The sequence below is a fragment of the Hemiscyllium ocellatum genome, chromosome 3, assembly GCF_020745735.1.
Source record: "Hemiscyllium ocellatum isolate sHemOce1 chromosome 3, sHemOce1.pat.X.cur, whole genome shotgun sequence".
In the NCBI taxonomy this organism is placed as follows: domain Eukaryota; kingdom Metazoa; phylum Chordata; class Chondrichthyes; order Orectolobiformes; family Hemiscylliidae; genus Hemiscyllium; species Hemiscyllium ocellatum.
Window position 1 is genome coordinate 86,502,516 of NC_083403.1, and position 16,391 is coordinate 86,518,906.

At 41.0% G+C, this 16,391-nt stretch overlaps 1 protein-coding gene across 3 annotated transcripts in view; it reads right to left on the reverse strand.

Moving 5' to 3' along the window:
* Nucleotides 1-16,391, reverse strand: part of ccm2 (CCM2 scaffold protein) — a 119,026-nt gene that overhangs the window by 81,643 nt on the left and 20,992 nt on the right. Inside the window, exon 1 of one of the 3 annotated variants that reach the window (XM_060851552.1) lies at nucleotides 13,895-14,162. The exons of 1 other annotated variant lie outside the window; for it this stretch is intronic. In XM_060851552.1, coding sequence (XP_060707535.1) covers nucleotides 13,895-13,909 — 15 coding nt within the window. In that variant the 5' untranslated portion in view covers nucleotides 13,910-14,162. Of the gene's footprint in view, nucleotides 1-13,886; nucleotides 14,163-16,391 lie in introns of those variants that run through there. One more of the 3 variants, XM_060851543.1, reaches the window with a different exon arrangement.

The following is a 16,391-nucleotide window of genomic DNA, read 5'->3' on the forward strand; positions in this document are numbered from 1 at the left end:
TATACTCCAAAACAATTCACCTCTCCAGCCCTTTGAAATAAATTCTAACAGAGCCCCTCATTTTTCTAAAATCTACTGAACACAGGCTCAGTCAAGCCAAACTATTCTCTCCACATTGGACAGTACTACTATCACTAGTATGGTAAACTTCTGCCGCACTCTTCATAGAAAGTATGTCCTTCCTACTGAGGAAAATAAAGTGGCGTGCAATCCTTCAGGAACGGGCTCACCAAAGCACTGTATAACAGTAATAAATAAATTCTTACTGCCGAACTCAAATTCTCCTGCAATAGAGGATCAAATGTACATTTGTCTTCCCAATTACTTGTTGCACTAACCTGTTTACTGTTTTGTACACCAAAATCAATGAAAAAGACAGATTAGAATCAGATTCTAATAGGCTTGACTGGGCAGACAGATGATATTTCCACTAGCAGGGAAATCTGAAACAAGAGGACAAAAGTTACAGATTGGGGGGGGTTACCTCAGGAGAAACTTTGTTCAGAGGGCAAACATCTGCCAATCGTACAGTGGCACTGCAGCAAATCACCAAGATTTCTCTGACAGCATCATCCAAACACATGACCTCTACCCTCTACCACACAAGAGACTGAGGGGTAGTCATTACATTGGAACCCCACTTGCAAGGGACACCATTCTAACTAATCACCATTCCTCCATGCCACAGGACAAATTCCTGGAAATCCTTTCCGAGCAGCACAGTGGATGCCCTGAACAAGGAATGCTCATGAAGGCAATCCACTGCTGCCATCACCACCAAGATAAACAGGGATGGCCTAACAAGCAGCATCCATATCTCATGAACAAATAAAATCAATACTCTCAGGAATCCCTAAATCTAGACATCAAGAGTCAACACGAATACCAACCTCTCCCCTTATTTGCCCTTTCTCAACTTAACAAATCAAATCAAGTATTTAAAAACAAAAATATATTTGTTATTTGTATTTACACTTATAATTTCCAATATATTAAACATAATATTCAATGAAAGTGATTACACTCCAGTCACAGATTGCAATTTCAACTATTAATTTCAATGAAATCAAAATCAATCGCAATTAAAGACAGTATTCCTGTCCAATGTCTATGGCACGCAACCACTATATATGCAAATGCTGTTAAATAACATTTATTGCCATTGTGCTCAAGAGCCCAGATCTTTGAATAATTAACAGCTTGCAGTACCTGGATAGGGCAATTTTCCAGAATGCAGGTACAACACTGCAGGTGGTGGTGAGCTGTAGCTAGACTCAAAGCCATTAGGGACAGAACTCAGGATTTCGACCCAATTACAGTGAAGGAGTGGCAATACATTTCCAAATCAGGATGGCGAGTGGCTTGGACAGCAACTGCAGGTGCTGTTCCTGTATCTGCTGGCCTTGCAAATGAAAGTGGAAGCGGTCATGAGCTTGGAATGCGATGTCGGAGAATCTTCAGCAAATTTCTATAGTGCAACGTGTAGATGATACACACTGCTAAACACTAGGGGAGGGGCGGATGGATGTTTGTGGGTGTGTACCAATCAAATGGGATTTGTCTTGGAAATTATCAAGCTTCTTCAGTGTTGTTGGAACAGCACCTATTTAGGCAAACAGGCAGGTATTTAACTGCATTCCTGACTTGCGCTTTGTAGATGGTGGACAGGTTTAAGTGAGTTAAGTGATTTACTTGCCTTAGTATTCCTAGCCTCCGACCTGCTCTTGTAGCCACTATGTTAACATAGCAAGCCGAGTTTCTGGTGACTGATACCCCCTCCTCTAGGATGTTCATAGTGGATGAAATTCAGTGATGATAATACCACTGAATTGTCTCTAATTAGAAAGAGTTATTCCCTGACATTTGTGTGATGCAAATATTACTTGCAATCTGTCAACACAAGCCTGGATATTATTCAAATCTTGTTGCATTTGAACATTGCACAAACATCCCTACTTCGCACTTTTTGAATGAGGGAGGTTATTAATGAAGCAGCCAAAGATGGTTGGGGGCCTAAGACAGTACTCGGAGGACCTCCTGCAGAGATGTCCTATAGCTGAGATCACTGACCTTCAATAGTCACAGCTATTTTCTTATGTCAGGTATGAATCCAACCAACCATACTGATTAACTCCACGTCATGTCAAGACTGATTGGAGGCAATGGCTATGGGCCCCAACACCACTTTTGTCATGAGTACTAAAGATTCGTGGTCCAGAACTTGCTGCTGCTCAAGCAAACCGATCGAGTAGTGATAACACTGGTATCAACCTGATTAAAATGTAGAAAATTTCCCAGGTATGCCCTGTATATAAAAAGCAGCACAAAACCAACCTGGCCAATTACCACCCAAATCTATTCTCGATCAGTAAATTAATGGAAGGTGTCAAAAGTGATTCCCATTGTTTGAGCAAGCTCAATGGAGGTTACATTTGCTTAAATGCAGTCTTGATATCCATGGCTGTCATTCACTCAAATTCAGTGCTTTTGTCTATGTTTGCACTAAGTCAATAATGAGCGGCTGAGGGGTCTTGGCAGAACCCAAACTGGGCATTACTGAGCAGGTGCTTCTTGCTAGCACTATTGATGACACCTTCCATCAACCTACTGCTCGTCAACAGTATACTGACGGGGTGGTAATTGGCTAGGCTGGATTTGTCCTGCATTTCATGTACAGAACATAGCTGGGAAACTTTCTACATCAAATCAGGCAGATATCAGTGTTATAACTGTACCGGATCAGCTTGGCTTGAGGAGCAGCAACTTCTGGACCACAAGTCTTCAGTAGCATTGTCAGGGCCCAAAGCTTTTGGAAGCAATGGATACTGCAACCATTTCTGGGCATGGAGTCAAATTGGTTGAAGACTGGCACCTATGATACTGGGTACCACTGAAGGAGGCAGAAATGGATCAACGTGGCTGAAGATTTGGGCTTCATTCCTAAGCCCTGTCACTATTTCTCAAGTGGTTATCCAATGTCCATGAAACTGACTTTGAATCTCAGCTTTCAGCACGTTCAATGGGAGAGAGATCCAGATCATTTAAGTCCTATTCAACTTCTCACTATGTATTCCACAAAATGCTTCCAGGATTGGAAGAGTGTCTGGGTGGAGATTGCATGTTCTCTCCACATCTGCATAGGTTTCAAATGGATGGTCCGGTTTCCTCCCACAGTCCAAAGATGTGCAAGTTAAATGAATTGGCCATGCTAAATTGCTCCACAATGTCCAGTGAGGTGCAGGCTAGGTGGGTAAGACATGGTAAATGTGGGTTTACTGGGATAGGGTGGGATGTTCTTTGAAGGTTCAATTCAGACCCAATGAGCCAAACGGTTTCTTCCCACACTGCAGGGATTCTATAAAAGTGTGCGTAACCTCTCAAAGGAACAGACAGGAGCAACTTGTGGCTAATTTACACAAACCAATCACATTCCTGAAGAAGGACTCATGCCCGAAACGTTGATTCTCCTGCTCCTTGGATGCTGCCTGACCTGCTGCGCCTTTCCAGCAACACATTTTCAGCTCTGATCTCCAGCATCTGCAGTCCTCACTTTCTCCTACACAAATGTATAAAAAAATCAGGGATGGCATGGTGGCTCAGTGGTTAGCACTGTTGTCTCACAGCCTTGGATACCTGACTGTATGGAGTCTGCATATTCTCCCAGTGTCTGCATGGGTTTCCTCCGGGTGCTCCGGTTTCCTCCCACAATCCAAAGATGTGCAGGTCAGGTGAACTGGCCATGCTAAATTACCCATAGTGTTAGGTGCATTAGTCACGGGTAAATTAGAGAGTAGGGGAATGGGTCTGGGTGGGTTACCCTTCAGAGGGTCTGTTTCTATACTGTAGGGAATCAAAAGAACTTCCCTGAACATCCTTTCCTCCAAGGAGAGGCCCCGGTTCTATCAAATTTCAACCACTTCACATCTTTAAAAAGCCTCATATCCTTAAAGTATGGCAATCATAACTGGACACAATACTCCAGTTGTGTCCTAACATCCCTAAGAGGATTCACTCCACAACCCGTGGTTTTGTTTATAAACTATTTAGCAACCCCAACATTCTATGATTTGCTAACCAATAAAAATTGCATCTTGCCACCTTTATAGATAGAGATTCATGAAGCCTCTGGTCCCTCTGCTCCTGCTTATCTGAGAAACTGTCTGACTTTAAAATTTATATTAACTGTCCTTTCTGTCCCTTCACCTTGAACAAATTAAATTCCTTCTGCCACTCCCGATTGCTATCATCTTCACTGTTTGCCACATCTGCAAAGTTTAGTTTCGCCAGCAGGTGAGCTGGAGGAACAGGGAGAAAAATAAACCATGGTCATTGTCAGAGGGCAACATTACGGTTTTAACACTGAGCTATTACTGAAAAGATTAACATGGGAGTTGGAGGAAAGATGGGCTTGAATGAGGGAGGTAGCATCACAAGGATTTGACAAGTTAACGAAGGTTGGAGATGCTGCGTACGTCCATGAGGATAAAATAAAACAAAAGGGAGCTGGTTAGTTGAAGAGAGGGCAATGACAGCAGTTCTTTAAAAAGAAAATGAAAAAAGGGACAGTTCCCAACAGGAGGTAACCATTTTACTGTGCTCCAGGAAGGGTATTTGAGTGTTCAGTACTTTACTGGGAATTTGATCAAGAAAGCACGAGTGTGTTGAACAGGTAAGGACTTTAAGACAATATCAAGATCAATGTAAAAATTCAAGGTATCTGGTGAGCAAAGAAAAACGAGTGTTGACTTTTAAGCCAAGGTTGAAAATTTTATAAAATATTTGAAGAAAGTTTCTGCTTCCCAGTATTCCCTATTTGTCACATCCTTCCTAGTTTATCTTAAGCCAAGACAATTTTTCCAATTTATATTGCTTTCTACATATCTGCATATTTCCAGATATACAAGAATGAAAACTTAGGAGCCAAACCATGGTTTAAACCATGTTCTGCCTATTTGAGCATACTGTACTATGCTTGAATGATTAAAAAAATTCAAATCTCAGTCAGGTTAAAACCCAATTCTTCTGTCAATTTCACTTTTAAAGATCCCCACACCATGAAAAGTTCTTAAGTCACTAACTTTTTGTGGGTTTCATATAATTTTAAGTTTGCTATGTTATAATACTTAAATTAACTTCAGGGACCAGTTCACAAGAAGGCTAGTGAGTGCCCCAGATTAATACTATCACCACAGATGGAATTCCTGAGTGAGGAACAGAATCTTTTTGTGTCATCATAGAGATGACCAGATGATGTTATTTAGACAGCAGTGTTAATTAAACACATCCATCTTTCAGAAGAGGATTCTCACCTTGAGAATCAGCTATTCAGGTCTCAACCAACATTTTAACAAGAACGTTTAACAAGGACCCCTGCAAATTTTAACACTTGGATCACAGCACCACAGCAGCCACTGCTGCCTAACCTTGCTACGGACCAAAATAGTAGCTCACATGGGTCATGGCCTACAGCGTGGGATGCTCTGGTCCAAGGGTTGCACAACTGATTTCAGAGACAATTAGTTCACCCCACATCCAATAATGTGTAAAAATGTCATACTTTCTGAAGCAGTTAACACTAAGTTAAAAATAAATTCCTGTCCAGCTAAAGTTGTGCATTCAAGCTCAGCATCAAACGGTCAAGTTCAAAGTCTGAAATGCAGTAACTTCGAAGTGCTTCAGGCTAAAAATTTGGCATATGGATCACTTGACAATTATCATCAAGCCAGGAAATGCATTAGAATGCTTGCCACCTTCCTGAATGCAGGCAGTTCCACCCATTCTGAAGCAGGTTTTAAGCGTTTCAGCAAAGGGCAGTTTACTGGATTGGCACTCAGTCCAACTTGACCACTGACAGACTTGCCAACCCCTTAACACAACCTGAAAAACCTGTACCAAGACAGCAAGGGTAGCTAACATATGGGATGCCACTATCTGAGATATCCTTCAAGCCAGATACCATCTTGATTTGAAGTTATCTTGTCATTCCATAATCCTACAATTAGGACGCCAAGGACAGGCCTGCTTGTAAAATTCACATCCCATGACAAAAGAAAGTTTTCCTTTTTCTGTTGTATCATATGGAGCTTCTGAAATTGTTAACAGAGGCCATGCTAAATTGCCCAGTGTTAGGTGCATTAGTCAGAGGGAAATGGGTCTGGGTGGGTACTCTTCGCAAGGTCGGTGTGGACTGGTTGGACCGAAGGGCCTGTTTCCACACTGTAGGGAATCTTTAAAAAAAAAGCTGCTTAACAATTGGTTGACATTCTCCAAACATGAATGCATTAGTGTTCCAAAATAAGACATTAAAAACAAGCTCATGTTTTCTGATTGGGTACCATGCCACAAAGTCAACAACACCGACTGCCAAACAATGGCAAGATATCATTCCTCTCTAGTTGCAAGGGTCTTCGGTAGTTCAGGTTTTTGCAATTATTCCTTTCTTTTCTGAAATTGAAAATTATAAAATGTACTTTAGTTTAAAAGCTACGTACTATAGTCTTTAAAAAGGGGTTCAAAGAGGCAGAAGCTGTCTCGCTCTAAACATAGGTAGAACTAGCCTAGTTGAATAAAACAGAAAAGAGTGGAAAGGTATTATAGCTTGCAACAAGTGAAGGTGGATATCTTAAATTGATGTGTTTCAATCAATACCCTACAGCTTTTATAGATTCAAACATTAAACAAATTCAGCGCAAGTTTTGTATGGGATTTTGTTTTCTGTATTGCTAAAAACGGAGACTGATTTATGAAGTCACTTTTAGTAGTCTCAGACATTTGGGCTGGACACTAAGTGCTGGTTGTTCAGCTTAGATTTGTTACTATATAATCAGATCTTTATTAAAATGCTCATTTTAGTCATAATTTCAGAATATTGATCAAAGCCTCAAATATAAGTCTTACTCCTGCAGTTTAAGATCAATTTAAAAAGCAGCTCCGAAAGAAACAGTAACATTCTTGTGCAAACTGCATTGTTGAAAAAAAGAGTTCCAATACTTTTAACCACCGCTTCTAAAGCAACGTAATCGTGTTACAGCCAATACACATTTTAAAAGTTTGTACTTTTGAGACAGTGTCCTCAATTAGTCAAATCAGGTTCGTGAATTCATGTTAATGAAATGTGCTATAGCAGAACGACCTGTATGCGACAAACAAAGCTGACTTAAAAACAAAAAAGGTGCACAAATTAAGAACTTACATTTACATTGCCCCAAGGCAATTCACATAAGTGACACAAAGCGCATTACAAGAGATGTTACGCAGATGAGCAAAAAAATTGTTTAAAGAGATCACATTCTAAAGCAGCATCTCAAAAAAAACGAATAAACAGAAAGATTTAGCAAAGTAATTCTGTAGATTCGCACCTTGGCATTTACAGCATGACCACTGATGGACGATGTTCAAGAGTTCTAAATTAGAAGAATATAGATCTCACAGCAGTTTATAATGTTGGAGCAGATTAAAGATAGGCAAATGCATAGTCATGGAGGGATTTGTTTGACTGGGAGATACGTTAATTAACAGAGTGATGGACGGCTTTGCACTGTTACAGATGCAGACATAAATTTGAATAACCAAGTGTGAACATAAGCATGGGAGGCCAACTAACAAGGTGGTGTCAAAGCATTTAGGTCTAGAAGTAACAAAGGATGTATGATGGTATCAGCATTTCACAGTAGGTTAGACCATCGAAATCCAAGAAAATAAATTTCATAAGCTTTGCTTTAAGGCATGGTGACAGTTTTTAAAGGAGCATGATGATTTTAGATTGAATGAGGTTGAACAGTTTTTAAAACTAAAGAAGAACTTGGATTCCTGACTTAAGATAAGACTTTTTCCCACCCAATTGTCATCCATACGGAGGGACTCAGCTTGCAGTTGAGATATAAGAGGCATTTAATTATACAGAATCTGTGGAGCTCAGAATGATTACCACAGGGAGTAGTTGGGGTAAACACTTGTGGAAAAAAAATAGATAAATACTTGAAGCAGATGTAAATTGTTCCCAGAAGAGATCAAGGCAGGCACAATATCTTAACATATTCCAAAGCACTAGTGAACATATTCTAGGTCAATAATATGTCTAAATATTACTGGGATGCAGATGGGGTAGGCAAGACCAGCATTTAATGATTACCCTTAAAGTTATAAAGCATGGAAACTGAGCCTTAGCCCATTTCATCCATGTCTTCCAAGTTTCCTAAAGTGAACTAGCCCGATATCCCTTTAAATCCTTCCTGTTCATGTACAGGAAGGATTTAAACGTCTTTTAAATGTTGTAAATGTCTCTTTCTATCCACAGTATAACATTCTACAGATCTTTTGCAGACAGAGGCAGAATTTCCATCTACAGGAATATTTGACTATCCTCCCTAGTAAAAAGGCAGCTTGGAATTACATTAAAAATATACACAGTACTTTGGGGTTATAACCTGCAGACATGACATACCAAAGGCTGGATGCAGTCTAGGTCTTTTTACATATTTCACATCGATAGATGTGAAGCTGGAAGAGAACTGCATTCTGGGCCAAAACCTTTCCTACTCCTTGGGTGCTGTCTAATCTGCTGTGTTCTTTAAGTTTCACATCTGAAACCTCTGACTTCCAGCATCGGCAGTCCTTATGGTTTCCTGCGCATAGATTGCTTCAGTGTCCGAGTACAGATGGCATGGAATAGTGTTTGAAGTCCAGATACTCCTAGTTGTGACCTCACAATAGAGGAACTAATTGATGAAGCAGCTGAAGACAATTGGGTATAGGACACTACCCCAAGGAACTCATACAGCACAAACACTGATTAAGGCAAAGGACCAACGACATGTACAAAAAAAACATTGGTGTAGCAATTAAGTCAATTGCAGTACTGTGCCCAAGTATTGATAATCATGAGGAAAGACTAATGTTTTAGAGAGAGATCAGTTGCATGGATAAACTGGGCAATCTGAAGTATTTTCCTTGAAGATCAGAGGGTATTTAATTTTTCAAAATAAAAGGTTTTGCTAGGTAGAGGAGCAGTGAGAGAAACTGTTCCCTCTGTGGAACAAAAGATTAAGAACCCAAAAGATTGAGTTAAAAGGTAAGACAAATGCACAAGTGAAAAGAAATTAAGTGCAGTAACTAATTAAGATCTGGAATATACTGTCTAAACAAGTAAAGGCAAGTTCAATTTTAATTACTTGCTTTGGTGAAACCCTTTTGAAGGGAGAATAAAAATGGTCAATAAAAGGAAAAGCTAAAAATTGTACAGAGATGACTGGCTGAATGGTTTCACTCTGTATTAAGGCCATTCTATGATTTATTGCTGTTATGCCCATCTCACTATCCTAATGCATTACTATCCCTCAGATTTACTGAGAAAACATCTCCATGGAGACCATATTAATGCTAGTTAGTGAGCTGAAGATTTATAGCTTAGGCTGAGGTTCTAGGTTTAAGTATGCTCACAAAGCTAGATGGTTTATTGTCAGATGTCCCCTCACCATACTAGGGAACAACACCACTGAGCCGCTGGTGATCCACTTTCTATATATGCTTAGGTTTCATTGGGTTGGTGATGTAATTTTATGTGGTGATTTCAGTTTCTGTTCTTTTTCTCAGAGGGTGGTAAATGTGGGCCAAGTCAGTGTTTGTTAAGGGTAATCATTAAATGCTGGTCTTGCCTACCCCATCTGCATCCCAGTAATATTTAGACATATTATTGGAATGTCATGCTACTAGGAATTCTTGTGCGTCTATTTGGCTTGTCCTAGGATGGACGCGTTGTCCCAGTCAAAGTGGTGTCCTTCCTTATTTGTACGTAAGGATACTAGTGAGTGTGAGGTTTTTTTTTTGTGGCTAGTTGATGTACATGTATCCTGGTGGCTAGATTTTCTACTTGTTTGCCCAATGTAATGTGCTACAGTTCTTGCCAGGTATTTCATAAATGAAATCAGTTTTGCTTGTTGTCTGTAGAGGGTCTTTCAAGTTCATTAGCTGCTATTTCAAAGTGTTGGTGGATTTGTGGGCTACCATGATGCCAAGAGGTCTGAGTAGCCTGGTAGTCATTTCTGAGATGTCTTTGATGTAGGGGAGAGTGGTTATGGTTTCTGGACACTGTCTGCTTGTTTGGGTTTGTTGCTAAGAAATCAGCAGACTGTCTTCATGGAGTAACCATTGTTTTTGAATACGCTGTATGTGATTTTCCTCTGCGCTGCAGTGTGTTATGGCTCATTGAAATAATGTTTTAATGTTGGGATCTTTCTGTAGTTCAGTATTTCATCCATATGTGTTGCTTTCCTGTAGATGCTGGTTTGACGTTCCCCATTGGCTGTTCGCTCTATTGTGACATCTATGGGTTGCATTTTGTTGTTGTTTCCCTCTTTCGTGAATTTTATGCTCATAAGGCTATTAATGGCCTTTGAAGTTTCCTCTAATTTATTTCATTTCATGACGACAAATGTGTCATCCATGTAGCGGATACGAAGTTTGGGTTGGATGATTGGCAAAGCTGTTCGAGTCTCTGCATTACTCCCTCTAAGAACCCCAATATCTTATCCTGACATGACCCATTCTCACTAGTATCCTTACATACAGATGAGAAAGGACACCACTTCGACTGGAACAACACATCCATCCCAGGACGAGCCAAACAGAGAGACGAGAATTCCTAGAAGCTTGGCATTCTAACCGGAATGCTATTGACTTGGACCCCATTTACCACCCTCAGAAAAAGAACACAAAATGACAGCACCAACCCAAGGAAACCTAACCAAATAGAAAACAGATCACTAACACCAGTGCTCCAGAGGGTGATTGATGACATTACTAATATGGTGACGAAACATCTGAAAATGAAACTTCCACCTTAGTGAGCAAACTTACATCCATTACCTCTAGTGAAGATTTAAAAAAGGGACTTCAGTGTCAAGATTTCTAGTCTAAAGACATTTAGTGTAACTAAGATTAGAGTGATCAATTAATTCGAGAAAACCACTGACATTAAATTTAAAGAACAGCCAATGTCTTTGCACTACATTACCGTAATAAAATCCCAAGACGGGGAATTCATGGTTTTGTACAGAAAGAGGTCAACCCAACTTCAAATAGGACAAGCTACAAGACTGTTCAGTTCAACCTGCGATGCAGACTAGGGACAGAAGTGCAGCATGGAGCATTACATCTGCACGTGTAGTTTTTGCAATAAGGGCAATGAGTGCAACATCCTGAGATTCCTGTTGATTTATTGTAAAGCCTAGAAATGTGAAGATATTAGCTTCTAAATATCAGACACAATGCCAAGGCTCAAAGGAAATGCTTCACACCTGACAGTCTACCCATTTTCCATTGAATACTTTCCCCACAATGGAATACTAGCATGGTATTGTTAACTTACAGCAACACAGGCCAGAGACCATGCTGGTTAATGCAAAACTAGTCACGAGCACAGTTGAACTTCAGTTTGCCACCTCCTTATATTAAGTTTAGAGCCAGCTAATAGGAACATAAAGTTTCTATTTGTATCTGTTGAAAGAAGCACTATGAACTAGCAACCAGCCAGTCCATCCGCACAAGTGCAAATATTAAGACACCTCTGAATAAGAACTTAGGAGGGTTTGAGCTATGACAGGCTGAATAGGCTGGAGCTATTTTCCCAAGAGCAGCAGCCGAGGGTTGACCTTCGCGATGTTTCTAAAATCTGAGGGGCATGCATACGGTGAACAGTCAAGGCGTTTCCCCAGGAATCCAAAACTAGAGGTTTTAGATGAGGGGAAAAGATTTATAAGGAACCAAACAGGCAAATTTCACATAGAGGATGGTGTGCATATGGAATGAAGTGCCAGAGGTAGTGGTGGAAGCTAGTACAATTGTAATACTTAAAAGGCATCTGGATGGATAAATGAATAAGGTCTACAGGAATACAGGCCAAATGCTAGCAAATAGATTAATTTAGGATATCTGATTAGTGTGGACAATTCGGACCAGACGGTCTGTTTCCATGCTATTCATATCTATGATTCTGCTGCATTAAGAACTGCAAAGCACAAATTAACTGTTTGGAATTCAGATACCGTAAGAAATGCAATCTAGCAAACAGATAAGATTCCAAGTTTGCAGACTGGAGGCAGATATCTTTCAAAATAAGTGTGACATTGTCAAGTTTCCAGTGAAATGTTACAGCAGAGTGACCCTAGTGCACAAAATTATAGTTAATAACAATATCAAATGAGTGGCTAAAAAAAATCTGACAAAAGCACAATGCTGTAGATGGTGCCAACTTGAAAAAGGTGCTGTAAATTCATTGGTCAGACAGCAATGTAAAGAAAAATAGTTCATGTTTTAAACTGATCTGTCATAAAATTCTTGACTTTGTATCTAAGGAGCATAATAACAAAAGCAAAAGTGAATCATGAAATAATGAGATACCCAGCATGCATCTTTGGGCACCCAAATTAGAGGATAGAACATGGTATAGATTTGAACAGAAATAAATAGTAGGACCTAAAAGGTTACAGCATTTTTCACCCCAATATCTGAAAGTCTAAATGAAAAACGTTGCGAAGGGATAAAAAAAACTGCTGACTTGAGCAGAAAGGGTGAAAAGATTTAAGGTAGGTAAATATAAATATACATTAACTAGAATGTAAAATTATTGATTTTCGAATACTCAAGGAGAACAAGTGACTGAGTGGTTGGCACCATCGCCTCACAATGCCAGAGACCCCGGATCAATTTCAGATTTGGCCGACTGTATAGCATTTGCGCGTTCCAGCGTCTGGATGGGTTTCTAAACCAGGTGCTCCGGTTTACTCCGACAGTCCACAAAGATGTACAGGTCAGGCGAACCTAGGGTTAGGTGAGGGTCTGGGGTAGGATCTTCGGGAGCGTCGATAGAGACTTGACGAACATCTGCAAGGATTCCAGGATTCTAACAATTCTCAGCGCTTGAAATGAGAACACGGTTAAAGCGGTTTTACGTGAAGACACAACTAAATTCGATGGACCAAAAAGCTCATTTCTATACCGTATAGAAATTCCTAAAAACGCATAACGTGCTAGTGCGACCGACGAGTCCTCTGAAATAATAGTTCCGATCAAAAAGTTCGCAAAGAGTCACTGTTTTGGACAACTGCCTAATCAAGTTGCACAAAAAAACTCCGCATGAGATTGCAGACTTCTATTACAATATACAACGCCACCGTTATCAACTGAATGAAACAAGAACACACTAACTACAATATTTTCACGTGAAGCTGTTACTTGAACAGCTAAACGCTAATTCTTCACGGCAAAAAAAAAGTTCGCTGTCAAATATCTCTAAATAAAAAGCAAAGTACTGCAGACAGTGGAAATGAAGCAGGGCGTGCTGGAAATTTGTTTACATTTCGGGCTGGGTGGGAAGACACCGTGGAGTTGCTCTCGATCAGTTTCAACAGCAGCAGCCACTGAAGTGCCTCCGCCTCCAGCTCCCAGCGGACATCAGAAAAAAACTCACCGTTGAAAAGCAGCCCAACCCAAAGGAGTAACAAAATGCCTTTTACTGATCATCTCGAAAGTTTAAACAACTACATCTGAAAAACTTTTGTTTTCAAAAAAAAAACGTAAATCCTTCAGGTTTCGTCTATTTTAAGACGAGGCAATACCAAAATTACAAACTACAGCAACCCACCCCTCCCCTTTTAGGGTGAAAACACAAAATTTCGTGTTTAGCAATTTTGAGAAGCTTACCTACCTTACCTACCCTCCCCCGCGGTCACAGGCCCTTGTTGGCCCCAATCCTAATGAAGTGCTCCAGGTCAACACTCCGGCCACTTAACAGACCCACACCCAGGACTGGCGATAACCAGATACCGCCGATAATTGGGGGCCTCCCTCGTTCTTTTATCACCTCAATTTACACCGCGGACGACTCTCACCTTTTTACCTTTCTTCGCATCATCCTCCATTTCTAGCTGAAGAACCAGCGGTAACTCCTTACAACCAGGGTGACGGCGAAAAGAAAACCGACTCCCGCCCACACTGACATTACGGCAGCGACATCAGACAACCACTCCAACCCAGGCCTAGCCGCCCATTCGTTGCGTGGACTAGACACTGGCTTCCCTGGACCACACTGTCCCTTCCCTACCCACCCCGGTCAGAGCACACACCGCCGAGAACAACTTTTCAATCCTGCCGCCATCTTGGGCGTGCCTTCCCAGCTCACACTGGGTCAGTTCGAGGGGACTATCGCCTCCGCTGCAGCAACTCCTCCTCCAGGCCGCCAGGGGCCCTCAACCGCTGCTCCTCCTTCTCTTCCAAACCGCCAGGGGGCCTCCGCCGCCAACCCTCCTCCTCCTCCTCCTCCTTCCGGCCGCCAAGAAGTTTCCACCGTTGCACCTCTTAATCCCTGTCTCGACCGGAAGGGGGCATCCGCTGCCGGTATTCTCCGCCCTCGACCAGCAAGGGCTGAGTGCGTTTCACGTCCGCCGTGGTTCATCAACCGGCCGGCAGCGACCAATCACCTTCAGGGCGCCACCTTCCGGAAGACTGGGGTACGATATGAAGAAAAGTAAATAGGACGGTCCTCACTCGTCCATCACAGCTGAGCGTGATGAAAAGAAGCGGTTTTTATCCATTCCGCTCAGTTACTATTCAAATTCTACCTCCAGCTTCAAAACAATCCAGATCTGAATGCAAATAATGTGAGCTTTGTCAGAAAAGTAAATTTTGTTTCACTTGTATTGGGGAAAAATTGATAGGTCTTAAGAGGCAATACAAATAAAAACAAAATACTGTGCATACTGAAGGTTGACAACGCTTACAGCACGTGAAGAAAGAGTTCATATTTAAATCCTGTAAGACGTTTCAAGAAGTTTATCCAATGCTTTTTGTTGTTATTTATAGGAGGAAAACAACCATGGTCAGAGAATATGTTTGGCTAAAAAATGTTGAACTTTTCTATTAGAAGTGCAATCTAATGAATTACTAACATTTTAGGTTTCTAGTTTTTTTTGGACTAAAAGAAGAAATAAAATAAATAAATGACATTTGAATTTTTCCAGCAGTTCACTTCTGAAAAATTTACCATTTGGGTTTGGACTTATTTCAGGAATTTATGCTTTCAAGAAATATCACTGTGAAGCAATAGAGGGAGGTGATGGCTTAAGTCATCTATTAATCCACGATAATATGGATGTAAGTTAACTTGCTGAGCTGGAAAGTTTGTTTGCAGACATTTCATCATCAGTGAGAGGCACTGGTCTTGGTTTCTTAAGGTGGGTGATGTCATTTCAGGTTCTTTTTATTTAAAGTGAGTAATGTTCTGGGGACCTGGGTTTGAATCCCACCGCAGCAGATGGTGGAATTTAAATTCAATAAAAAAAAATCTAGAATTAAGAGTCAACTGATGACCATGAAACTATTGTCAATTGTTGGAAATACCCATCTAGTTCACTGATGTCCTTTAGGAAGGAAATCTGCCATATTTACCTGGTCAGGCCTATATGTGACTCCAGAGCCACAGCAATGTGGTTGACTCTCAGCTGCCCTCTGGGGTAGGGACATTACCACTGTGCCACAAGAGGCCCCAAATCACACAACTGACCTATTTTTCCAATCAGTTGATACACCTTAAAAGCAGGTGGGACTTGAACCCAGACCTCTCAGTCCAAAGGTAGGGACACTACCAATGCACCAAAAGAGGGCCTATCACACAGTTGATTTTTAAAAAATTCTAATCAACCTATTCATGAATGTTATTACACACCTCTGGAGCAAATGGGTCTTGAACCCAAGCCTCTCAACCTAGGGGTAGGGACTCTATCACACAACTGAATGGAGTTTTCCACTATCAAATCACCTGTGGCACATGTTGAGTATTAACTACCACCATTAAATCACCTATGTTTCCAATTATTCAGTTTATGAGAACAGCCATTAAGGGCAATGCAATAATAAGGCTAACTTACAACATATTTTTCTAATTAACCAGTTTGGCGATGTTGAGAGGGTGGTGCTGGAAAAGCACAGCACCACAAGCTCGACTCTGATCTCCAGCACCTGTAGTCTTCACTCTCTCCCTGTTCAGAGATATTCTTACACTCCTCTGGAGCAGGTGAGACTTGAACCCAGGCCTTTCTGGTCCAAGGCAGAAACACTATGCCAGAGAGCTCACAATATTGAAGTTAAAAATCACGCAACACCAGGTTAAAGTTCAACAGGTTTAGTTGGAAGTACTAGCTTTTGGAGCGCTCTAGGACGATAACCTGGTGTTGTGTGATTTTTAACTGTCTACCCTAGTCCAACACTGGCACCTCCACCTCACAGCTGCCACAATACTGTATTGAAAAGCAAGAGTAAATGAGATGACAGCTCTCCAATGTAACACCAGCAATTCACATAAATGTTTCTGCTGGTTTCAAACCAGCACCCTTTCACAT